A 27,747-nucleotide genomic window follows, 5' to 3' on the forward strand; every position below is an offset into this window, starting at 1 on the left:
TTCTTTCGATTTTGTATACACGTATATATATATATATATATATATATAATATTAGTTTCATGGCACCATAAGCCGATTCTTTATAACAGACATCTAGACAGCAGCTCACGCGATAATTCACTCGAATGCGCTAGGAAGAATTCTAAGCAGATGTAATTTTCCAAATTTGGAATATCATAGCGATTTCTCAAAGGGGAGATCCTTTCAAAGCAGTGCGGCAAGGCAATACTGGACATTTAAACCTTAATTGTTACCGTTGTGTCTGCGAGATCCTTTCAAAGCAGTGCGGTGGGTCCGACTCAAGCCAGAAGTCCAGCACAGCTTTAATATGTGTGTACATGTGTCTTGGAAGACACATATATACTCTATACATAGTGTCACCGACAAACTGTCACAGTGCGTAGAGAATTTTAGGCGAACAAATTTTATTAACATTTTGCTCGTTCGTTACTTTATTTATGTATTTATTTATTGGACAACATACTAAAAACGGCTATGAAAACAAGATCGTTCCCTGCTGCTTCTCCTTCTGTTCTCGTCTTTAATTGCATAAGCTCATATCGTTCTCGGTCTTGTCTCTCTGTTCTAATTCTCGTCTCGACTTTCACAATGTCGTCTTGACCAGCCTCGAGGAATCTAGTCTAGTGGTCGTCTCGTCCTCATCTCGTCTCGAAGATTGATTGGTTTGATGTTTTAAGTCCACTCTATGCTCATTAAGGCTAATCCGGACTGTACCTACAGTTTAAGGTGGGATCCGAACCACTTGTATCGAACCCGGGACCCCTTGATTGCAAGGCAACGATTCTACCACTGCGCCATCGGGGAGGCCCTTCGTCTCGAAGAATATGGTCTGGTGGTCGTCTTGACCAGTCTCGTATGATCTGGTCTAGTTCTCGTCTCAACTTTCTCAAGGGGTGATGTCCCAACTCAGGATGTTCCAATTCAGGAACTATGGCGAGAGTTCCCAATTCAGGAACCTCTACCTCGGAAGGGAAGGGAGAGACGTAAGGGCCGGTTTTTGGGATGTTCTTATCATTACTGCACTTTACATTGCTTGAAGTACTGCGTACATATGTATATCCATTTGCAGAAAAAGTACTGTGCTTTAAGGGACGTTCCTTCTTTCCTCTAATATATTTTGAGTACATTGCAGATCTTTGGTTTGTGGGTTAGGTTAGCAGTTACATAGGTGTGCGTAATGTCAACTATTTCAAACGCCAATTCATCCTCCCCCGAGGCAATTAGTAGGACGTCCTGGGTTGGGAAGACATTTCCCAAAAATATCCGATTGGTATAAAGCGGTTCCTGAAATGGCACCGTTTTCATTGGAATTCCTATAGTTCCTGAGTTGGGAAGTCCTGACTCGGGAATAAATCTTCACAAGGTCCTCTCGTCCTCGGTCTCGTCTCGAGGAATGTGGTCTAGTTCCCGTCTCGGATCCGATCTAGTTCTCGTCTTGACTTTCACAAGATCGTCTCGGTGTCAGAACCATCCATAATCAAAATTCATCTTTGTTGGCGTTGGAGGAGGGAATCTCCAGCACGTTACAAACTCGGATGCAGTTCAGCTTTTATGCAGCTGCTGTAACGCTGTACTTTTCTGCACGTGACGTACACGTGTACGTATTAAAAAAAAAAAAAGTTAGCCGAAATCCTCAACGTGCTCATAACATGGCAGACATTTTGCCTTTGCCGCTCTCGCCTTCCGTTGCGACTTGCCAAAGCACTTTCGCTAGACTGGGCATTCGGAGATCCCTCGTTCGAGCATTGGCTGGTGCTTCCTTCGTGTCCAGTGACCGTGAAACCGATTGATGCTGGCGCGGCCTATTTCCTGGCGGTCTTCCCCGTCGCACGCTTCACTTGGCAGCCACAGGTCAGTTATTCTAACCTTGCCTCGCGAGGAAGTTCCCCAGCGCTCGGCGATACGTCCTTTCCCCCGAAGAGCCTTGTGAACATGGGCGTCGCCAGAAATGTTTATGGGGGTTGTCGGACCATGACCTAAAATTGAATATTACAGTAATAGAATTTGAATTATTAAACAATAGAAATTTAAAGTATTAGTAGAAACTAATAATAAACTATTATTTTATTGCAAAGTTGTTATTATTATTATTAATTTCTGTGTATTAATAATTATAATAACCAAAAATAGTTATGCAGCATTTAAATATGACTAGTAGTTGAAATCACTTAAATTATAAAATTATACTTAAGAAGGAGAAACAATATAAGTGTATTTGTGCACAATATACTCTCATCACAGATCGATAGAAACTATTTCATGAGAGCTATTGCATACAAGGTTCCCAAATATAACACTAGACAAAATTCCTCAATCTCTCTGAATAGGAACAATGTTGGTGAACTGATAAAAACACTAATAAATAATTTAAATGATGTGTTATGATTAGAGGCCGGAAGTTTGGCAAAATGCCTCTTTTTATCTACTGCATATATTGATAATTTTTTTCCGGATATACGTTTCTCATGTTGTTTCGAATGTTTTAGAAGCCTTTTCATTTTGCCTATTTTGCCTATTTGGGACCCCACTACCTATTTTTAATTATAATGCCTTTTTCAATTAAATTTGACCATTTTTTTAAAAAAAAAATGTGTATATAAATTATTTTTCTCCCAAAAAACGTTGTTGGCATTTATTTTTCTTTCGTTTATTATGTGAATAATTTTCGCCTTATTTAAGTAATATTGAACTCATGCATGTTTCAACATTGCTGAAGGAGAAAAGTGTGAGAAAAAAGTATTTCATGCTGAGTTAGGATATTGCCTTTCGGTTAACATTTCCTTGTGCATGATTGACTGCTGAAGTGGATAGGTTGATTTCGAACACAAAGAAGATATTTCTGAAATCTCCCTCTCGAACCCGAAAATTTAAGGAAGTTGCATCTGAGCTTAGTTTATCTCCGCAACCAGTCTTGACCAGATGGGGCACCTGGATATCAGCAGCTATATATTATGCTAACAACCTTGAAAAAATCAGTGAGGTGATAGATGCTCTTCCAGAAAATGAAGCGGTTTCAATTCGTGAAGTGAAAAATCTCCTGTGCTATTCAAGTTTATTTTTGCACATTATGGTGCATTCCCAGAGACAATTACAATTACAGAACTTTAAAAAAACACCTTGTAGCATCCATGAAAAGGTACGAGGAATCTATGCAGCAGATGATGGAAGTGCCAGGAGAAAAGGGGTCAGCTGTTGCGGAAAAGTGCAAGCGGGTAGTGAGTGCAAATGAGGACTTGAAACAATTGAAAACAATTTGTGATATTCTAAAAGGTGAAAATGCTGTTACCGAAATGCGTCTAGCTACATTAGCTTGTTTTATGTATGCTCCAATAACTTCTGTCGAAGTAGAAAGATCATTTTCTATTATGAAAAACATTCTCTCTGACAGACTACTATCAAGGAATGTTGAGTAATTAAAGAATGGCCGCGGTGGCTCAGTCGGTAACGCGTCTGACTACCATGCTCAAGGTCCCGGGTTCGATCCCCGGCCGGTTCAAATCCGGGAACTTTTCTAACGGTGGAAGCGGCCCCGGCGCCAACCCGGCGTCGAATAACATGGGTACCTGGGGGAAACCCTGGGGGGTAAAGGCGGTCAGGGGCGTGATGCTGATCACATCACCCTCACTCACGACCGGATCAAGAAAGTGTGGGGCGTTACCCCCACACCCCCTATACGCCTTCACGGCGTGGTGCTATGCACAGGGGAACACTTTACCTTTTTTTTTAGTTATGTGCAATCAAGACGGAGAAAATTGAAATGCTCTTCCCTATGTAGATTTTAACATTTTGCCAGAAATTATAGATAAAAGTAAGCGACTTCCAAATGTGCCTTTTTTCGGTTTATTTTGCCTTTTTTTTTTTCATTTTTAGTGCCTATTTTCCACATTATAAATGCCTTTTTGCCTGCCTATTTTAACGAAAATAAATGCCTGAACTACCGGGCTCTAGTTATGATTAATTGTAATAACCGGATGTTGTTGTACCTGGCCATTGATCTGCTCAGCAATATTTATTTATTAGAGATATTGTAAAGGGTCTTTTCGAAAACCATAACTTGAAATGTAAATATCTTACTCTCGCAACATTGTTCTGCGTCTTACATATTTTATCCCTGTAATTTTGTGAGATTTTATATGACTTAGTACTGTATAAGGTTGTATATTGTGCTCAACACTTAAAAATAAACTATTATTATTTTTATAACCTTGTGATAGACGAATGAGAATCCTACACAACTGTTTTTCTTTATTATTTAAATATTTCTTACATTTAATGCATTGAAATGCACAGTTAATGTTTTCTTAACTTTTACACACCTCGTTGAAGTAAAATCTTGGAAAACAGAGAGGAAATTGTAGTCATAAAGTTTACATTTTGTAAACTTCCAAAATCTTATTTTTGGAATTTTGTGAACTCTTGGATCCATTTTAACTGTTTAATGATTATGAATTACAGTTGGCGTGAACCCTAAATATACTTGTAAAAATGACTCAAATATTTCTCCTTCCCCCCTAAAATGCACCGTTTGCTAGGTGATTTTGTGTTTAATTCCATACCTGCTCTTACAGTTGAAGTCCGTTTATATCTAGCCTACATTGTTTTACCTGTCAGATGCGAGATTCTTCCGTGTTCAGAAATACCTGCTGTAATAATAATTGTTTTAGGATTTTTTCCAGTATTTGTGTTATCTAGAATTCTGAAGGAAATGCTGTCGTCTAACGTTATTATCATATTGGATCCGGTTTCGACCCAACTTTTACACTGACGATGTGGTGGTCACATTGCATCAGGCAAATTGTCAATGTTGGTAGGGTTTAATGTTCGGAAATCCTTCATTGAAAATAGTATATTGGAGAGGGGATACCGAGTGAGTTAATGAGATTTTGGAAGATTTTCATTATTTTCTGTGTAATTTTAGGGAATGTGCAAGAAAAGAAAGAACATCTCAGTCCCGATTCCGACTTCGAAAAATTCCAAGTGATCATGTTCCAAAGTGGTTAATTCTCGATTTTTTTTTTTTATTCCAGTAATGTAAGATCACTTGAGGAAGAAATTGTGTTTAGTATTTTAGATTTTCACCACCCTTATCTGTGGTTTCACACTGTAGGAAAATTTCGAGCATTTCTCGTTCCGAAAATTTGCAGACTTATTCTAAAAGTAACGAGTTATTCCCGTTACGAACGTCGGGGTTTTAAAAATTTCACGTTCCGATCTCGTCCCGCACACCATTAGTATTTTTAATAACTAAGAATTAATTTTAAGCCAAGGTTGAATGACTCCAGATTGTAATAGTTCATGATTGATGTGTCCGTAATGGTTTACATTAAACATTATATTGATCACTATTGTCACCCAACACCTCAAGAAGTATAAAGAGCAGACGGCACTACACTTCTGGCGAATTTGGCCTGGGGAAAAAAAATGATATGATTCCATTCTGTGGTCGGTGAAACACGGCGTTGCACGCCAGAGCAGCTTGGGGCCAGTGTGGCCGCTCCCCTTTGTTCGTTTTGCCGTTTTGTGCCGAATCAGTATGCAATGTGACCATACCCTGGCCGTTACCGTTAAGATTTATGTTGTTCTGGCAACAGTGCCCGAGATTTTTTTTTTTTTTAGTTCAGTTGACGTTTCACAGATGTGGCATCCGCTTAGCACCTTATCGTCGGTATTTCGTCGCGTGATCATCCGCTTCCGTCCAGGTAATTTTGCGTAGCGTCAACGCCAGTTTGTGGCAGGTATGTGGGTAACCCGTTAAACAGCCGCGCGTTGGGAAATCGATTCTGCCGATGTTTAATTCTAGATAAAGCTTCCAGTCTGATATTCTGGTTCGTCGCTTGAACTCTTCCACCTTCGCAGGCATTCAAACTTGAAGGGTGAATTTCTACGTCATTCGTAGAAGGGCGTGAGTTGACAGATTGGTCGTTTCGGGAAACTGCGTTAGAATACACACCTTTATACCGGGGAGCTAAATCGGCTCTGCGAAACTTTCCATAGGACCACGGGGAAAAAAAACAACAGCGAAATAATGCCCCGGTATAATTTTGAGTCAGTTCTGGAAAGTTCCCCAAATAGTGGAGAATTTTCATAAACAGTGTGTGTGTATGTTAAAACTGTGTGAATTAGTGCCTATCAAGTATTCCAGGCGGCAGCACAAGAGCAAAAGTGTGTAAAATCTGCCAGAAATGTGTCTGCTCAGCTCATTATGAAACTCCAACGTATGTACTGCAGCCCATAGATGGCCAGAATCTTCGTAGATAACAAAAAAAAAGGAATCCTAAGGTGCCTTCAGATTTCAAGATTTTTAATATCATCCAAACCATGGATGGTGTGCGTACGAGCGCGTGTGTTTGTAAGCACTTTCTATTGTACTAATCAAGATTTAAGATAACAATAAGCTGTATCTTAAGTTCGAATTCTGAGTAAGCATTGATGTACAGAGTTTTGTACAGTAGCTTGCGAACTGTTGGAAACACGCCGGCCTCCGTGTCAGCGTGACGTGCTATGAAACCAGAAGTCTCAGATTGTAACCATGAATGGTTCATGGATGTATCATTATGGTTGTATCAAGTAACGAGACACTCCTGCGCACAGTGTCTCCCATAAAAATTGTTATAAGATTCTAGTAACTATTCAGCAATACGAATGCTGAATCTTTGTTTCTTCTTTTTAAAGAAACTTGTTTCATTTCGATTCCAAGTCTTACATTCTGGAGCAGCATTGAGTTGGCACGGCGGGTATGTTCCGTAGCAGAAACAACGTAGGTTAATCTTTGAAGTGCTTCTAAACCAAACGAACAGGGCTCTAAATAAGACAAGGCCTTCCCACATTTTCTCGGTTGATTGGATCTCACTTGCAGCACATTGTGGACCTCCTTGCATTCGTACCTGAGAGCAGCCAAGGTGCCTACTTCGCACCTTCCAGGTCTCCGAAACTCCACGTCACCGTCCATTGTGGAGTGGATGTCTCTGTCCGTCCCGGGCGACTTTTCCGTCAGCTTTTAAATAAAACATTGTTGCCTTATCTAAAATTCCATTTCCGGTACGGTGCACTTTGCCAGATCGAATGGATAAAAAACATCAAGCATGGATGGAGGAAAAATGAATTTGTCAGGTGGACCTGGTTTTCCCCGTGCAGGGTCTCTGAAACCATTAATTTTTCATGGAGTTCGGCCAAAGTTGCTGGAGAGCTTTGTGGTCGTCCTGGAGAGTCTGTGATGTCCATCGCCAGATAGTCTCTTTCTAAAGGTGCTTGTAGATGTTTAACATTTCAGCTTTTAGGAACTTAGACCCCTCCAATTTGGTTCTGGAAATTCGGGAGTCGTTATATTGGTATGCGGAGAGCCATTGGAGTACTTTTGCAGAGTGCATATTTCAAACTAATGCGATGGTTTTTGCAAGAAGGACATAACTGGAATTTATAGCCTTAGCAGTTTGTAAATATTTGAGTTCAGCGTTTTCAAATTTTACAATGGGAGTAATGACTGACCCTTTCTCAAGACACCCAAATGTGAACCTCACTTCCACGTAGTACCCTGGAATGAATTTTGCAGAATATCGAGGCTCTGGCGTCTTGACCCATGGCCAGTATGGGACTTTTGTTGTGTGCTGTCCATGTGTGTTGGTGATTGTTCCTTCATCTATTTCATCTGTTCACTATTCATCCTCAACTTTGCAAGTAGCCAAAAGTAGCATAAACGCGAAGTAAAAATATCGAATCGTTCATTCATTAATTGCCATTAAAATATGATAAATTTACTCTTACTAGGCCATAGCGAATCGGAGAGAGCACGACAGATTGTTGTCCGTTTTATGTGAAGGAAATCAATTGAGATCGACATTAAAGAAGAAAATAAATTTTGTAGCAAACAGTAGTGTTACTGGCAGATATTTTTATACAATAATCGTAATTAACCTAAAAGAAAAAAAAACGACGTTAAATAACAAAAAAAATATACGATATAATTTTAATAAAAATAATAATTTACGTAACTCAAAGATATCCATATCTCCCTTTCAGAGAAGACAACATAATTTCTACCTATGATTGTTCCCTCAAACAATGGCGACACCTTAACGAAAAATAAAAAAGTAACCACGTACCGTGAGAGGTCAGATACTAAGGAAGAAAATCCGAGGGGAGTTGAACATTTGTTTCCACGTGATAAATAATCTGGGTTTTTTTTACGATCAACATTTCCGTACAAAAATAAAAGAATCTCACGTCTTGGCTGCGTTCATAATCTGCGTTTGTCGCAAACGACGACAATAACTTTCCGGAAGAATTCCTCAGTGTCATGTTTACGGCTTTCGTTATTGGTGTCTTCCGCGCTGCTCTTTGTGCGTCTACAGTTTTTCCCGGAAATTTCTATTTTTGCCCGAATGTGTATGCGTACAAGTTGGAAGTGATGTTCGGTTGACGTGGAAATTTCAAATACAGGGAGCGCGATACTTAAGAAATATTTGCAATCGCGCCTTGTTTCTCGTTACCAATAATATGATTCAGTATTTAAGAAGCATATTACTAACAAGTCTCGGTCTCGGTTCATCTCGTGCGTGAGGAGGTCCGTTTCGGTCTCGAAAGAGAAGTCTCGGTCTCGTCTAGCAATATACAGGGTTTTTCCGGGACCTTGAATCAAGCTGACAGGGTAGATAGAGACTGACCCAAGTACCAATAGATGAGCAATCCGGGTCCGGAAACTCGTCTCAAAAAAATTGTAAGCCAAAACTAGTTGGGGCTAGTTGTTGTTACATTTCAGAGAGAATTACGTTCCAGGTAAGTCCTAATCAACTTACAATTTTCGAATCGTAGCTCTAGGTCGCCACTCTATTGCAACTGTCCCCGGTGTAAGCAGTTTGCAGCAATAATTATGTATTTTGATATTAAATAATGAAATCTACAAATGTCGCATAACATAACTGTATTCAACATTTAACGAAAAACACGATAAACTGTAACAAGCTAAAATAATATCTATATTCAATAAAGGTTTTACAACAGAATTTTCTTCATTGTTTTCGGATTATACAGAAGAGAAAATAACAATATGTAATTGCTAAATGTCTTTCATTTAAAGCATTTTACACAAACATATATGTTGCTTGCACCAAATTAGACTGGCACCAAAATGCTCCCACTAGAATGTCCGGCACCAAAATGCCCGACTCCTGATTCCCGGGATAATGTTAGTCGTTTTTGAGAATGGGTACGTGACAAGTGATTTTTTTTACCTATGGCCTTAGAAATGCAAGATTGAATTACCATTACTTTAAAAAGTTTTTACATGTAAAGAGAATATCTGATTTTGTCTCCCCTTTCTGTGCAAAAAAAAATAAATAAAAATACAACAATATTTTCTAGGTAAATTAATCTAATCTTTTCGTCACTTGATCGGAAGGAAACTGAGCGAGGCCGGTCTTTAGTCATACGATATTGTTGAAATTTATCCTGACGCTTGAGAGGAGACGTGAAGAGTTTTTAGGTTTCATGTTCCAGTAACGTCGCCTCGACGTTTTGAAACGGAGGAAAGGAAGCTAATAACTGCGAGAACTTGGCGGGAAGAGAAAATGGTTCACTTTGACCTATTTTTTCCTTAAACATTGAAAACATGGAAAAACAATCAAGGGATGTTTTTCACTTTCCAGACAGTGTTCTTTTAAGAACTAACTGCGCGCCCCATGCAATAGTAAATTGATTGGTATACAAGGGCCTAATTTGTGAACTTTGAGGAAGGATAGATAGTGCCTGTGCAGAGTGTAGTTATGGTTCAGAGGTGTCATCAGATGATAGCTAACAATACACTATGGAATAAAACGTGCAGTATACCACTAGGACAAAAAATAGCAAATTATCCATCGCAATTTACTCCCCCCCCCCCCTTTACATACTTTTTCTTAAGTAAGGGAAATGTTCACGATCGAGACGAGACGAGATTTGGCAGTCTTGGTCTCGAGTTGTAAAGGCTTGTCTTTGTCTTGTCTCGAGCAAGGTGTAAATGCATATCTCGGTCTCGACTCGGGCCTCCCCGATGGCGCAGTTGTAGCGTGGTCGCCTTGTAATAAAGTGGTCCCGGATTCGATACCTGGTGGAGGCACATAGTGGTTCGGATCCCACTTTAAACTGCTTTAAACTGTCGGTCCAGTCTCGATTAGCCTATCTGAGCATAATGTGGACTTAAAACAACAACTCAACTCAACTCTAGCTGTAAGCGTCTGTCTCGGTCTTGTTTCGTGTCTCGAAATACGTTGTGGAACAATGAACACTTGCAGCGTGTCACCGCCAAACTTTCACAGTGTACAGAGGTCATTAAAGTAAACAAGTTTCCTTCATAAAGCTTTTTGGTTTGATGTATTGTTTCGACGCAGCGAAATCTAGAGAAACTGTTTTATCCTGACTTTATGCAACCACTCAGCGCCGGTCTCAATTGCCACTAATGAATCTACTCCGAGCCCGTAGCCAGAATTAATCTCCAAGGGAGGCTCGCGGGTTATCAGGGAGGTTTTTTAAACAAAGTCCATTTTGAAAAGTTTTAACGGTATTGTATGAAGGTAAATTATGTGTGGGTGTTCATTAAGTTAATATACAATACAGAAAATGTAGAAATGTCATTCAAATACATTTTTTTTCAATATCACACACCCCTTCTTCCCACTTATAGCTGACGCCGAGAGAATATTCTAATTGCTTCCCGCTACTTTGACTTCGGTTCGTAAATCAGATGAATGAATGTGATATCTGTATTCTCTGAATTTAACCTTTTATGAAGAAGTTTTGAGAAGATTAATATCTGCTATCTGCATTTTCACTGGTCACTGCAAACAAATTTTATAAATTAGTTTTACCAATCTTCAGAGGGGGGCTGACGGCAATGCCAGGGGACGGGGGTAACCCCCCTGCCGCTACGTACCTGATCTACTCTGTAATTACTATAAACAAAATATCAGTTAGGTATCAGCTTGGTTTATCTGAAGAAGTCGCACAGTAATTTAAATTGGTTTGTGAAAATTTTTCAAACATTATGCCAAAGTCTCGAGCGAGCGAGATTCTCGGACACTATGTCTCGGTACCATCAGTAGGTAACGGTGCTATACGACATTCTGTTTCAATTCTTGAACTCCACATTGAGAGAGTGAATAAAGGTGGTGGTGAACCATTTCATACTTGCCTCCTAACTCTACTATAATATATGAGGAATCCTTTTCTTAAGATTTTTAATGTCCAAATCGTTAAAACGAACGGGCTAAACTAATATCGAGTATGGATGATACTTTGAGAGGGAAACCGGTGAACCGTTCGTACATGCTTTTGTTACCGGCGTCTTTCCTTTCTGCTACAAGTCGTCTAACATTTCTTTAGTCTTTCCAGTCTCTTGTATTGATTCAGGAGCGTCGTGGATGCCACAGCCTACGAGTTTTGGCATCGACTTTCAGTATTGACTTTTTAACGCTGCCGGAAAGATTTTGCATTCGTTCTTTAAAGCCCTTCTTTTCTTTCCAGGAAGTTTCATTCCGTTAAAGCGAGGTCATATTCTTTTATTCTTGTTCAAGATTTCGACATGGATTTTCCTCGTTACGCAATTCTTTGCAGAAAGTAAGTCGGCAAATACGTTACAAATGACCATAAGAAGCATGGACGTCGGGGTTCTCGGAACCCCCCCCCCCCTCTCCGTGGATATTGACATCTTTCATTTCAAGTTACAAAAGCACAAAGTTTGTGTTACTTTTATTGTTAATAACATAAGTAAAGTTCAGTTGCTTATTATTCAAACATTCAAAAATGCGTTAAACCAAAAAAATGAGTGTAAAATAGAGGAACCAGGTCATGTTTTCATCTTCTGCCATTTAAACCAATGAATAAATGCTTTCACAGTCTTCAAAATTCCAAAAAAATAGAGTTTTATGTGAGAGGGCACGCAACATAAAACTACGACTAAAATTTTTCCCTAACTTTTAAATCTTTCTCTTTATTGAACGAGGTGTGTCAAAGTTAATAACAAAATAGAATAACTATGTTAAATGAAAAAGAAACGATAAAACGTTGTGCTGGATATTCACTATTTGGTGGATAGAGTAGAAAGGTCGCCCCATCTATATGATAATAATAAATTTGCAATAAAATTTGTTTCTTTCAATTAGTTTACAATGCATTATCTTATAATAATCACAAGCATAATAACTATTATTGTTATTATTTCTACTTATTCGAGTTTTATCAATTCGTGACCCCCCCCCCCCTACAAGAATTGCAGGCGACGCCCATGATAAGAAGTAAGGTGATTGAACGAAATGCACCTATCAGGACGAGATAAAAGGTTTTGAGCAAGACAGATATTTGATGATGAGAAAAAAAAATGGGTGTTTGATAATCGGGACATGAAAGCTATGAATGTTTACTAATCTACACAAGAAAGAGGTGGTTATTTGAAATTCTAGACGACAAAGAAACGGTTGTTTGTTTTAATGCTGACGAGAGAGAGACGGGTGAATGTAAAGTTCCCCGTGTACATTTCAACGTGCCATGAAAGAGGAGATGTGGAGGCAAGGACCCGCACATTCTCCATTACGACCATTTTTTTGGAGGTGATCTAATCAGCACCATCCTCCGGCCGCTTAATCCCCGAGGGTTGCCCTTATTCATTTGAGGTTAGGTGAACCCCAGAGCCTCTTTATGTATGGACAAGACCGGAAAAAAATATTATCTTATATCACCCCGCGTATCGAATTCGAGTCGCCTGTGTGGCGGTCAGACGCCATACCGACTGGACTATCACGGCTCCAGAAAGAAACTGGTATTCGCTAATGTAGTCGACAAAATGGATTTCAGTTCTTTATTTTTCTTTCGTTGTGAATACAATCTCTTTATATAGAATTGAATTGTTGTTTTTAAGTCCACTTTTGCACAGAGTGGATAATCGGGACTTGGCCTACAGTTTAAAGTGGGATCCGAACCACTATGCGCCTTCACCGGGTATCGAACCCGGAACCCCTTGAATACAAGGCGATGACGCTACCACTGCGCCATCTAGGAGGCCCTATTTATATAGCACTAGCTGATTACCCGGCGTTGCCCGGGTATTTATTTATCCAAATCTTCTATTGGACAGGAAAATAATGAATTGTAACTATAGTGTAAAATGTAACTAATTTTATTTACATGTATTTAAAAGTATAAGTACAGTATACAAATTTCAAAGTAAAATATTTTACAAATTCACTATAGTATTAATTTAACTCAAAACTTGGTTATAAACAACATTTTTAGTTTCACCTCCAGGAGCAAGAGTGAATAAATTGAACGGCATAGGGAGTGTCACTATTCATCTTAGCGACCCCGAAAGCTATGGATTTCACACTAATATCGGTCGTTTTCGATTATTTTTACATGTCGCCCCCTTCCCATCCCCACCCCTAGGGGTGTCTTACCCCCACAGTATTTCTATCCAGATTGTAAGTCATATGTGTACCAAGTTTGGTTGAAATTGCTCCAGGCGTTCGAGAGTTATGCCGAAACAAACATACATATATCCATTTTTATCTACCCATTTTCTGGGTAGAAAAGTTCAGGTAATCTTAAAGTTGGTTTGTTGATACTAAAAATATTGTGTTATGTCCATAAATGAACGCGCATATCATATCACACACAAATTTCTTTCGCTAGAATAAAATTATGCCGGTTCGGCGTACCGTTGCGTACCGCCAGATAAAAGCACTATGTAGAGCGTGTTTTAAAAAGAATAACCCGATTTTAAAAATCTATGTCTGTGCAACCATGCGCCGCCAGTGAATGAAACTTCAACTACTTGAACCGCTGTGGCCTAGACTGCCGCTAGATACCACCACTGCATGTAATAATATCGCTTTTCGAGCATTTTAAAGGCTTGTTGTAGTGCATCTTAATTTTCTTGTGATTTCCGAATTTTTGTGTGCGCTTTGTTGTTCGAAAAGTTTTCTACAAGACAGAAGCAGTGCTGAATAGTTTCTGTAGCTTGATTATAATCTGTACTGTCTACGTAATTTCTCAACGTTGTGAGACTGGGAAAATTCCCGTTAGACTATTATTCCGCTGAATGTCACACGTATTAAAGTGTGACTTTCATGAAGTTTATTTTTCCTCCAAAAATTCGGTCGCTACTAACATCGGTATCGTTGAGACAACCGCATGCAAATGCAGTCGTCAGAGCTCCATCGACCTCGAAGTGGAAATACGCGACGTTAAATATTACTGCGAGAATGGAATGCATAACGCACCACTGTTTCATTTATTGCCCTACACATTTAGTTGAGATATATTTCAGTGTCAAGGAAAGAGACGTTGAGTACGGTTGGGCTCTCTTCTTAGAATCACTTTGCGTCACATCAATACGGCCCCTCATGCATAGAAGACGCCGACGAACGAGTCCTGTGGGGTGGGCCACGAGAGAAAGGAGCGGCTTCTTCTTCTACTTTTGTTCCCCGTGGGGAGCCGTTCCGTGTTGTCACGCTTCCTACTTTCTGTTATGAATGGAACGTGCGCCTCTTCTTTTCCTCTTCGAGGTTCTACTTTATGTACGCTACGTGTAAACATAAGGCTCTCGAGCAGTGTTGCCACATGCGTGCAAATTTCTCTCTGTGCAGGGAATTCAACATTTGACCCAGCAAATGTTAAGGAAGAACCTCTGTGATATTTCTAGGGTGCTGATGAAAATATCGATATGCCGGAAATCGTACCATTGTGATAGAATACAATATAATTTATTTCAAGTTTGCAGTGTACAAACAATAAAAGGTGTGACGCTTGGGACTATAGCACTAGCACACGTTTTTTTTTCTTTAGAAATTCTTTATTCATGAGCAAAGTTCAGCCTGTGGCTGCTCTGCCACTTACAAAGGGGGAAAAAGTTGTGCATTTTCCTTATTCCCTCCTCCTCTTTATCTGCTTCTTTCACTAATCTTGCACTGTTTCACTAAATTCTTAGCTAAGTGATTCATAGATATTTTTGTTATTCTCCTTTCAATCATTTCATTCTCCCCTCTTAGCTTCTTTTCTATCGTTGTCCAAACAGAAAGGGGCATGGGGTCAGTTGCGCCCCCTCCCCACTTTTTTGCCCCGCACTATGCTAACCTTGTCTACCAAGAGAAAGTAAACTGTTCTTGTCCCCCCCCCCCCCAGTTTTGATACCCAATCGCCGCCAGTGTGTCCAGACATAATGTACACTACTGTTCACATGAAGTGCCACGCTTTGTAAGGTTAGACAGTTGAAGTATGTGCCCTGATCTGATCTGAACATGAGTGTACATTATGTGATTACAACGGTAATTTCGGTATTTGTTGATATTTTTCGATGCGCCACAAATACCTAAACGAGGTCCTAAAATTAGGCCAGCCTTAGGGCACAGCACACTGCCTCATGGCCATGCGCATGCGTTGACTGGACGAGTCCAGTTGCATAATAGGGATGGAACGGATAAGGGGAAACAGGTTCTTTTGCTGAAACAACACTGAAGTTTCACACATAGTAACGTCGCAGGCAAAATGCGTTAAGATGAGTTAAGAAGTTGCAAAATCCATCATAAACGCAATAAATCGAGCGTTAATATACTAGAGAACCGAACGCATACAAACGAAATACTGATCACAAACCTACGGCGTTGTTCGTGCATATTTTTACCTTCTTTCCATTTCGCACGTAGACTCGTTGTCTCGGTCTGGTCTCGACTTCCTTGATCGGACAGAAAATCAGATCCGAATAGTACTTCACCTTAAATTTATAAGAAATTAGACGAAGAGGGAAATTTTTATTAAAAGTTTACATGGGTAATTGTGGTAACGGTATTTGGAAACACTGGCTCTGGTTCCCTGCTTCCCTGTGCACCGCGCCAGGGGTTGTCGTGTGAGCTAAGGAAATTGAGATCTTCTTTGGCAGGGTGCCAGGATGAATGCACGGTTGCATCTAGTAAACTTTGAATACAAGAAGAAAAGAAGAAACATATTTTCTTTCACTTGAACGGTCCTTGCATGTGACTCGCCATGTCCGTAGGCAGGAAATAATTTCGGAAGGAATGGTTTCGCTAGAAATTTTAGGAGGGATCAGGTCATTGATAAAATTTGAATAAGAATAATAACAAAAATGAATATTTTGCAATAGCAATTATCATAAACTAATTGTATTCCATGTAGTAGTAGTAGTAGTGTTGCTGTTATTATATCCTTATTGTATTCTTCTCCATCCACCAGATGAATTAATATCCAGCACAAGTGTTTTTCATTGTCTTTTGTACATTTAATACAGTTAGTGTATTGCAATGCATAGTTATTCTAGTTTGTTATTAACTTTTAGACTCGTTATTTAAGAAAAATCTTTTTTAAGTTAGATGGAAATTTTAGCCATAAAATTTGTTGTTTGACCTCTCACATAAAACTTAAAATTTGGAATTTTCAAAACTGTATAGACATTTATTTTCGATTAAAAAGTACAAAGGAGAATCACAAAGTAAGGTGAATATTGAATTTATTCTGAGTTATTCATGTGAAATTCCTGCCACAGGGTACAACAATTACAGCGAAGAGGTACTGCCAAACTATGAATAGACTTAAAACCGCCATACCAGAAAGAGAGGAACAAAAAACAACAACAGAGGAACACTACGACAGGGTGTGGTGTTCTTGCACGACAATGCGAGACCGCATACAGCCGAACGCACCCGTGCACACATCGGTGGTTTCAAGTGGGAGGTTCTCGAACACCCTCCGTACAGTCCCGATCTCGCCCCCTCAAACTACCATCTGTTTGGACTATGAAGAAACCTCTCCGTTGAAAACGTTTTGACACAGTTGCAGTAGTGCAAGAGGCTACCTTTACCTGACTCAACAGTTTGGAGCAAGAATTATTTGCGACCGGGATGGAGGATTTGGTCTCCCGCTGGAATAAATGTTTGGACCGCAGTGGCGACTATGTGGAATTGTAGTGTGATAGCATGTGCATAACATACTGCAGTTTCCTATTTGAACTCATTCACGTTTCGGAATAAATTCAATATTCACCTTACTTTTTGATTCTCCTTTGTAGATTATGAAAAAATATATGAACTGGTTTCTGTAGTGTACACTAAATTTATCGTCTAATGCAGTTTCTACCTCGGTTATTCTGTTCAAATACTATCAAACTGAACCTTACTATTTCTCTTATTAACAATAACATTTTTTAAAAATCCTGTGTAACTTGAAATAAACTATGCCAATAATTCTAGGGGCTCTATTGACCGATTTGATCCTCCCTTCCAGATGCTCATAACACTCTTCTACAAATTTTCGCTTTGTTTCTGTTACAGAAAGGAAAGTAGCTGTTTCTTACTGAAATTAACCTCCTGAATATGAATATGCACTTCATATTCTCTTTTGAAGTTACGGCATAATTTATGTTACCCATAAGCAATGCATTGGCTCTTAAGCATAATTCATGTTACATAAAATTTATCATAAGCAATGTAGGCATAACTTGATAAATGTATTAAGAACGCCCGCTAAAGGAGGCGCCCCCTCCCCGAGATATTTGGGAAGAAATAATACAATTGAAATTTTGAAATTATAGGGTGAAAGCTTAGATTAGAGGTGCCGTGAAAGAAGATAAAGCGTCTATGAAAATTTATTTAGTGCTGCTTTATGATAATTCTCTTAACTGAGAGAAAGCATAACTCAACGTGTTCTCCACTTTAAACACTGCCCCTCCCACACACACACACAAATACTTGAAGTAAATGGTTACTGAATCCTCGACAAGAATGTTTTTTGTGTTGTACAGGAGAAAGTATCCTTTCTTTACTGAAATAGATCCCTTGAACAGTAAAAAACACTAACAGCACAGCACTAAGAAAAAGTAATTAAGTAATACTATGAATGTTGAATTCCCACCCAGTCTTCTCGTAAGACGTCAGAAGATTCTCCACGAGTTGTTCATAGTTCTTTGCTCTCCCGTTCCCCAGAAAACTATGACACAGATTTCTAAATGCATTCCATGCAGTTCACTCACCATCACCGAAGAATTTCTTTCATGTTTTCATAAGTTTCCAATGTCAACTACATAGACAATAGGAATTGAAGTTAGAACAATACCGTTGTGCAGCAAAACTGCTTAAGGGAACTTAAGGAATCAATGAGAAGTCTCCAGTCCTCGGTTTTATGTGATATATTCATCGATGCAAAGAAGCCTTTGTCATGGCTCACAGCCAGGTCCCCTTTTGTTTCGAAAAATGGAAGAAATTCTTTGTGTTAGGGCGTAGAACCTTCACATCATCCACCGGGTGATTCCACTTGCAGCCGTAAGGTCAACAATTTTTTATTTTTGGGAAGTTTTAAGTCCCTGATTAGGTCATTTAATTCGGCCTGTGTTATCTTGTGGTTTACAGGATTCTTATTGGGAAACCTGATGGTAAGAGACCTGTAGGAGGGCCAAGACGAAGATGGAGGGACAAGGTTGAAATGACCTAAAGGAAATCGGTAAGGATGGAAAAGATTGGATTGATCTTGCCCAGGATAGGGAAGGCTTATTTTTCTTAAACCTTCGGGCTTAAGAAGGCTAGAGAGTTAGTTAGTTATCTTGTGGGGTTCGCTAACAGTCAAATGTGGTGAAATACTTCTCTGAATACATGACATTTCGGATTGGGAGTGCTGTTGGGATGTAACGTTGCCACACCGCTGTGCATATACGAAATCTAACAATACTCTGGAGACTCTGCACAACTAAATGCAAACTGGCCAATGTTGAGGGGATCTGAAACAGCTAAGGATGGCGTAATATACTGGAATGCGACATTCCAGATCGTCAGCAGTGTTGTCATATATACTCGAGTTGAGCTATTCGCTTCAATGTGCCCCCTCTCCCCCATCCCCTTCTGTTATGCTAAAACGAGAGCCAATCGAACTTGTTTAATGTCATTTCCGTGTTCAGCATCCTCTGATTAGTAAAGAATGGGTACTTCCATGTAACAAAATGTGTGTAGAACAGTGGTAATTGTTCTATACTTACCAGACAGCATTATATACAGTCACTATGCATTATACGTACAAGTATATGTTTTATGGGACTGCATATGAGTTAAATAGGTTATATAACACCAATTGCTGATTGTAGGGTGGTGAAGCTGGAGGTGCTAGGTTTGAATTCTTTTCAAGGGGTACAATCATAAGGGAATTTTGATCCTGAACCAGGAACCACACTGCAATTTATGTGAAAATGGAGGGGTCGGGGATGGGCTGCTACTCCGAGAACAAAATTTTATTTCGCCCAAGTTTCAAGAATTCCAAAAGGTTGAAAATTCTACCTCTTTCGTCTCAGCATTGTCTTCCTGTTTTATTCTTGTAAAGCTTTGTTTTTTGTTTTTTTACAAAATGCGTTTCTGATTTTGGTTTCTCAACTTCCATTAATTCAACATACCAGAAGTTTCCGGGGGAGGTTGTAACCTCCAACCCCTACCCCTCCTTCTAAATACGGCCATCTTCATCTTGGGGACACGAAAGTAAATGATGACAGCCGAACGCAACCGAACCAACCGTTGATTCGTCGCTTTCCAGTAGCCAGCAGCGGCGTATACTCTGGGTCACCTAGGTAATCGGAGATGACCCGGTTATAATTTTTTAAAAAGTTATTTTTTATTTCTTCGCAATATTCTTCCGAACCAATCTTTGATTCACATATTTCTTTGCTTCCAGCGCGCGAATGTTTTCAACCGTTTGCCGCGGAATGTCCGTGAGGCTTTTTCTCCAGCTGGTGGAATCTGGTGACGTCAGGGTGAGATTCCACCGGCTCCCTTTAAAACCCTTGACGGGAGGGGAAGGAAACACTGCTTCTCAGGCGCGGTTATTCCGTGGCAAGGGTAAGCTCCTTCTGGAAAGAGTCCATCGGTCGCACTCTCCACCCCAGAGCCTTTGCCGTTCCCTCGGCTGGCACCCTCTTCTGCTATTCTTCCCCGATGGCCTTTGTATCGTAGGAGCTGTGTTGTTTACGACAGGGAAATTTATCAGGAAACAGGTTTCTGGGTTCACAAATTACGTACTGAAAAGGAAAGAAGAGAAAATACATCTGAAAATGCGCGAGAAACAGAGAAATCTGAACAACATTTGCGAACCAATTCTATGAAAATTCTCATTTTACGTTTGCTTCTGTCTTCCTGATCTCTGCTATTTCAATAGATATTGTCAAAGGAAAAAAAAAACTATTACACCGACCTCCGTTGCGGAGTGTTAGCACAGCTCCCTTCGACGCCAGATCTTCAGGGTTCGAATACCGGTCTAGGCATGGGTGTTCTTTGTAAATGTCCCTTCATCAATGTCATATCATCACTCGTAGAGATTAGCCGAAAGTGACAGAAAAGCGACGTCAAATAACAATTTAATCAATCGATTAATGAAGTAATTAAACTATTTATATGCTTACTTTTTTCATTTTTGTATTTTAAAATGCGTGATTACTTTCTTTGTAGCCTTCAAAACCAGTGAGAGTACTTCTTTCACAGAAATGAATAATTTTTAAAAGGGAAAGCTAAAAAAAAAAAAAAAAAGTAAAGTGTTCCCCTGTGCTTAGCACCACGCCATGGAGGCGTATAGGGGGTGTGGGGGTAACGCCCCACACTTTCTTGATCCGGTCATGAGTGGGGGTGATGTGATCAGCATCACGCCCCTGACCACCTTTACCCCCCAGGGTTTCCCCCAGGTACCCATGTTATTCGACGCTGGGTGGCTATCAGAAATAAATTATATATATACGTACACATATATTAGGTAATTTAAGTTGCTTTTCCCCCCTCTTTAGATTAACAATGATCATAATGATAAAAGATGTTTGAATGTAAAATATATAAACAAAAAACGCAATGATTCCAACTTATAGAACCTCGCGCATCGCAGGGAATATAAAGCTGGGAAAGGGAATTTTTCAACATCCATAGGGAATTTAATTCTGTGTCAAGCAGGAAGGAACCACAATAGAAGATTGGGGCAGGGAATTGAATGCGTGTTGTAGCGATTCGAGAATTTAATATTTGTTTAGCTGTTAGTGGTTTAGTATTTGTGCTAGTGCTGTGTTCACTGAAGTTAAAGGCAATGAATGGATATAATACAATATTTGCGTGCGAAAATGTTTGGAACGGGATCTTTTCCGGAGAAATTTCAAATAGTTAATGTAGGTAGGTCAGTAGCATCTCTTGTACCATAGATCTTGAACTTAAACTTCCTTGTATAAAAACAAAAATCGGGAATGCACAAGTGACTGGGTACTGGGGTAACTTGAATTTTACACTTCAATTAATATTGAGGGTTTTTATTTCACTACCGCATTCCTTTCATATTCTTTGTTACAGGTTTTTTCTTATAGATTTATTATATTCTCTTGTTTTATCATTTGAAATTCTAAACGTAGATTAACTGCAAGTGCAATCACAACAATTATTCGACAGTGGTCACAACAATAAGGTAAAATTTTTCACATATATATTCATAAATCCTGTATGGATGTTGAGGTAAATTTGCAGGGAGACTTCAGGAGTGGGTGGATGAATCAAGTGTCGGAGATTACCCACTAGTTAAAACCAGCATACGCCACTGGTAGCCAGTTGTAAAGGCGCCCGGTACAGTAGTTTCGAAAGGTGCCACAAGATATGATAAGCACGATGCGGCTTGATGGCAGGTTAGGTACCAGATTTATTTACTGCGCATGCGTAGCTCGGTATCGAAAATGGCGACTGTACTGGAGGAGCGTACAGTCACAGACACTGCCGGCTTGTAATTAATACATTGACTTTCAATGGAATCGTTACAACCCAGCAGTGTCCGTGACTGTACAGCCGAAGCGTGATGTGTGTGGGATCCTACCTTCACATATCCCCCCCCCCCCCAATGAGCAAAGACTAGCTTTGCCTTCATATATACGGTATATGAAATATTTACTGTGAATAATTGTGTCCTACGTTTTGTGTATGGTGATCTGGTAACCCTGAGCTCTGATAAAACAATGTAAGTGGGTGAAAACTGGAGAAATTATGTCGATACATTTTAAATGTTTTCAGGTTCGTATCCCACAGCGCTTATACCAAAAATATTCGTGACCTATTTTCTAACTCCCCCTCGTATTTTAACGAAATCTCAAGTTTTCTCTCTCTCTACTTTGCAGAAGCACGGACCTCGGATGAAGTGCACGTCGTGCAAGATAATCGCACACGCGAGCTGCATCGGCATTCTCATGGACAGGATGAAGTTCACGTGTAAACCGACCTTCCGTGACGTAGGCGTTCGACAGTACAGGGAGCAAACCACCATCCATCACCACTGGGTCCATCGGCGGTCCCAGAAGGGCAAGTGCAAGCAGTGCGGCAAGGTAAGGAACTGTAATTTAAACCTTAATTGATATCATTGGGTCTGTGAGAGCGTTTGAAAGCAGTGAGGTAAGGCAAAGGCCGGAAATTTTAACCTTAATTGGTACCGTTGTGTCTGCGAAATCCTTTCAAAGCAGTATGGCAAGTACAGCACCTTGAATAACGTAGTGTGGAAAAAGGCACGGTTCTGCGCTCTCTGGCTGGTTCCACTCGAAAATGATCCGCTAGAGGCGCTGGTGTTGAACCCGGTGCTTGGTATTCGTCTGCTTATAATGGAAGTAAATGGAGTTTTCGCTGCAACATCTGATTCTTTTACATGAAGCATTTCTATGAATGTGATAATTGCTATGATATTTGGTACAGTGGTCGCGAAGATATTAACGAACATTCTAGACAGTCGACCACGTCCTGTCATCGTCATACTTTCGTTAATAATACGGGAGAAAAAATACGCGTGGAATGCTCTTGGCATCTAAATTTTTGTGTATGAATTAGGTTAATTATTATTATCATCATCATCATTTCTTTTAAAGATATACACACTGAAGCATTTGTATTTTTGATATTTACTGTCTCTTTTCTTCCGCTTTAAACTAATCGCGGCGATGATGATAATGATGATTCCATGAAACGACATGGGGAACCCCACAAAACTTTCTTAGTACCATCGACATGAGTGTAAGGAAACTTTCAAACCAATGGGACAAGCGACACGGGATGTTCACACTGTCACACTAGTGACACACACTTCCAGACTGTAAAATAGCATTCATTGCACATGAGGGTCCAAACAGCAAACGACACGTTCATATGGCGTATTCGCGTTCTACTTGTTACTTCGGTCGGAAAGCTCCTTAAAGGAAGGGTGCTCAGACTGAAGCGACGCGCTACAGGGGGAGTTCCCCACTAAGTAACAAGCGACATGGTGCCTTCAGTCTATTGGCAAGCGTTCGCTGCTAATTGTGCGAACAACAGATAGGCGACACGACAAACCGCACATTACAACAACAGATCTAGGCGACACGATAAGCCACACGTGTCGCTTTGTCGCTTGTGCGTCGCTCAAACTGGGCCATTTCCTCAATAGCTTGCAACGTGTTGCCGTGGTTTGTTGTTCGCGCATGTGCGATGCAATGAGTGTCTTGCTTTAGGGAGATTGCGCACCAAAGCGACAAGGGGCACGCGATTGGTTGGATTTCACCAACCGAACGCTGGCCTGTGCTTCCCGTCATGCCGCTACGATGTGAAATATTGCTCTTGATTGGCTCGTTTCCAAGCAACATGTGTCGCTTCGGTATGAAAGTTGCCTTGGACCGAAGGATCCGTGTCGCTTTGGTGTGAAATCCTCGTATCGTTTGTCGCGTGTCGCTTTGGTCTAAAATCTCCTTGAGGAAACTGTGCAGTCAGAGCTTGTGTCCCTACGGTTCGAAAGGCTGCATTGATTACGGACTGCTCGCTTCCAAGCGACACTTGTGGTTTGTCGCCTCGGTATCAAATATCTCTCAGGATACTATTTATATTCTAATAACATAGAAAAATAAAACTCTAGTACACAATCCAACACCTGACGTCCGGAATCACTTTGCGATGTTTCTTCTTGTGTTACGGATGCTATTTATTTGTTAATTTTATTTTACTTTTGTTTCCAAATTAATGTCATTTCGTGACTGCAAATCACTCAACAAATATAACTGTTTCCATCAATTCATTTACCGCCTTTCTAGACAAACAAATCTACACAATATATTCCAAAAACTAACTAAGCCGCATTACTTTCATAACAAAATTAGCACCTGGTCCGATCGCACTGCCATCTATGTTTGTCATTCGTCTGGTGAACTAGTTTCTTGGGTCGTTTTCCACACTACGTTATTCAAGGCGCTGTAACGGGAAGGCAATACCGAACATTTAAACCTTAATTGTTACAGTTGTGTCTGCGAGATCCTTTCAAAGCAGTGCGGCATTCAATGCCGGACATTTAAACCTTAATTCGTACCGTTGTGTCTGTGAGATCATTTCAAAGCAGTGCGGCAAGGCAAAGGCCGGAAATTTAAAACTTAATTGGTACCGTTGTGTCTGCGAGATCCTTTGAAAGCAGTGCGGGAAGGCAATACCGGACATTTAAACCTTAATTGGTACCGTTGTGCCTTCGAGATCCTTTCAAAGCAGTGCGGCAAGGCAATACCGGAAATGTAAATCTTAATTGGTACCGTTCTGTCTGCAAGATCCTTTGAAAGCAGTGCGGGAAGGCAATACCGGAAGTTTAAACCTTAATTGGTACCGTTGTGTCTTCGAGATCGTTTCAAAGCAGTGCGGCAAGGCAATACCGGACATTTAAACCTTAATTGGTACCGTTCTGTCTGCGAGATCCTTTCAAAGCAGTGCAGCAAGGAAATACCGGAAATTTAAACCTTAATTGATACCGTTGTGTCTTCGAGATCCTTTCAAAGCAGTGCGGCAAGGCAATATCGGACATTAAACCTTAATTGGTACCGTTGTGCCTTCGAGATCCTTTCAAAGCAGTGCGGCAAGGCAATACCGAAAATTTAAACCTTAATTGATACCGTTGTGCCTTCGAGATCCTTTCAAAGCAGTGCGGCAAGGCAATACCTGACATTTAAATCTTAATTGGTACCGTTGTGTCTTCGAGATCCTTTCAAAGCAGTGCGGCAATGCAAAGACCGGAAATTTAAACCTTAATTGGTACCGTTGTGTTTGAGAGATCATTTCAAAGCATTGCGGCAAGGTAAAGGCCAGAAATTTAAACCTTGATTCGTACCGTTGTGTCTGCAAGATCCTTTCAAAACAGTGCGGCAAGGCAATATCGGAAATTTAAACCTTGATTGGTACCGTTGTGTTTGAGAGATCATTTCAAAGCATTGCGGCAAGGCAAAGGCCAGAAATTTAAACCTTGATTCGTACCGTTGTGTCTGCAAGATCATTTCAAAGCAGTGCGGCAAGGCAATACCGGACATTTAAACCTTAATTGGTAACGTTGTGCCTTCGAGATCCTTTCAAAGCAGTGCGGCAAGGCAATACCGGACATTTAAACCTTAATTGGTACCGTTGTGCCTTCGAGATCCTTTCAAAGCAGTGCAGCAAGGAAATACCGGAAATTTAAACCTTAATTGATACCGTTGTGTCTTCGAGATCCTTTCAAAGCAGTGCGGCAAGGCAATATCGGACATTAAACCTTAAGAGGCCATATCATGGGCAGCGGAAAAACAGACCTTCATTCAGAACACTTTTACTCGAAAACTATTTGAGGCATTTGAATGAGCTTTGTGGTGAATTGATCAGAAAGGATGAATCTTAACAGTGATTATCGAAATTTTTTTATCACTTCCATATTTTAATAGATATTAGCTGTCAAATATCTCAGTTTTTGGATCGGCGTATAGAGCCCGATTCTAAGTCACTGTAAAAATTTAACCTTGCAAGCCTTTCTTGCATCCTTCCTGAGTAAACTGATTTTTTTATTTTTCAAATTGAGAGGCCCATTGTGACAATACGCCATTGCAAACATTGATATGCATTTTCAAATACGTTTGAGAATGGCTTTATTCGAGCCATAGCGGGGCTGGCCATCGGCTGGCGGGGTTATGTTCAAGTCCTACAAGTTCAGCCGTCTGCCGATAGATGACTCTGACCAGGTTTTACTACTGTGGGCGTGGCTTGGATTACTTCTTCTTCTACCCTTGGCATTGTCTTTTCCCTTGGGGGCAGCTTTTGACCGTGCTCCGACCATTTCGGAAAATCCAAAGTTGATTTCCTTCACCCGGCTGTTTTTTCATTGTGTTTCATTTGTCTTATTTCTATTTTCCAAAAGAATAAATACATTAATACAGAGACTGTCCCAATTGAATCTTACATAAATTATAGCAAAATTAAATTTGTTTTAAGTCAATTACATGCTCAAATAGGGTAATCGGGACTGGGGCTACAGGATACAGTGGGATCCAGACCACTGTGTAGTTCTACCGGGGATCAAACCTGAGACCCCTTGAATACAAGGCGAGATAATTACTACTAATTTCATCGAGGAAACTCAAGGACTTATTTGGGGAGGGGTCCGGACCCCTCCCCAAGAAAGACTTACTAAGTGGAAAAATTAAATAATGAAAATATATTTGTGTAGCATTTATTACATAATCGATGGTTATAATTTCCTTTGAACTTATTGATTGATTTGTTGTTTCTAAGTCCACTTTTTGCACAGAAAGGCTAATCGGGACTGGACTTACAGCTTAAAGTGAGATTCGAACCACTACACGCATCCACCGGGTATCCAACCCGGGGATTCCTTGATTACAAGGCAACGCGCCATTGAGGAGGCCCACTCTTTAAACTTATTGGAAGAAAGATTGGAAGTAGGGGGCTTAGAAGGACAGTACCAATTACCAAAGATTTATGCTTGCACGCTACTATTTATAACAACATGCATAAAATATTAATCAGGAACTTTACTTTTCGCTAACCGGATCTAACATTCTCTTTTATTCAATAAATATTCAATTCTTCATCAATTTGAAATGAATTTCTTTGCCAGGGCACTTGTTTTTTATGCAAATTATGCCGATCTTAACTACAGGTAAGCTAGATAATGAATACTTGCTGTTATCCGATCTTTTTACCTATTTATGTGGTAATAATTTAATTTTAACTTAAACATCATATTATTGTTATTATTATTCCTGACACAATTGGTTCGGTGTATTTCTAGATACGTGCCTTGGGAGGCCATACAGAAATTACAGCGAAAGGAAGTGAGACAGTCGGGTACTCTTTCAAACTCTAAATCTTGTTCTTGTCCCAAGTTATGTAAACGCTCTCTCGTTTTCGTCTCGATCTCTGAATATAATTTCAAGTATAATCACATTAACTTCAACGCATTTTAAAAATACAATTTGTGTCTATACAAAGAACACGCTTGGGCAATACATTCACATTTAGAGATGTATTTCATAAAGAGGTAAGACAACTATGCTGAAGGTAGATATTTAAATTTTAAATATAATTCACTGCACATTCAATTATACTATATGTAATGTTATGTTATAATAATGGAACCTACATCTTGCAATTTTTTTAATTCTAGTTTCATTAATATTTTACTTTGGATATTATGTGAATACATTAATCGTGATGGAGAGAGAAAAGACACCGGAACGACAAGTGACCGGCGACACGTGTCTCTTGAGAATTTCACCAATCGAGCGTATGCATGTGCGGCCTGTCATGGCGCTACGGTGCGAAACGTTGCTGCTGATTGGCTCATTCCCAAGCGACATATGTTGCTTGTCGCTTCGGTGTGAGTTCTCCCTAAGAGGGCGAGTGACAATGAATTCAATTACATCTTCATAGCTTGTTCATGACTGAAAGAAGCTAC

At 40.0% G+C, this 27,747-nt stretch overlaps 1 protein-coding gene across 5 annotated transcripts in view; it reads left to right on the plus strand.

The window, feature by feature from the left end:
* Positions 1-27,747, plus strand: part of rdgA (retinal degeneration A) — a 288,837-nt gene that overhangs the window by 130,009 nt on the left and 131,081 nt on the right. For all 5 annotated transcript variants that reach the window (XM_083123684.1, XM_083123686.1, XM_083123685.1 and 2 more), the window contains one exon: positions 22,157-22,360. In XM_083123684.1, the coding sequence (XP_082979810.1) occupies positions 22,157-22,360 (204 nt within the window). The remainder of the gene's footprint in view (positions 1-22,156; positions 22,361-27,747) is intronic.

The sequence above is a fragment of the Lepisma saccharinum genome, chromosome 6 (genome assembly GCF_977018435.1).
Source record: "Lepisma saccharinum chromosome 6, izLepSacc3.1, whole genome shotgun sequence".
NCBI classification, from domain to species: Eukaryota; Metazoa; Arthropoda; class Insecta; order Zygentoma; family Lepismatidae; genus Lepisma; species Lepisma saccharinum.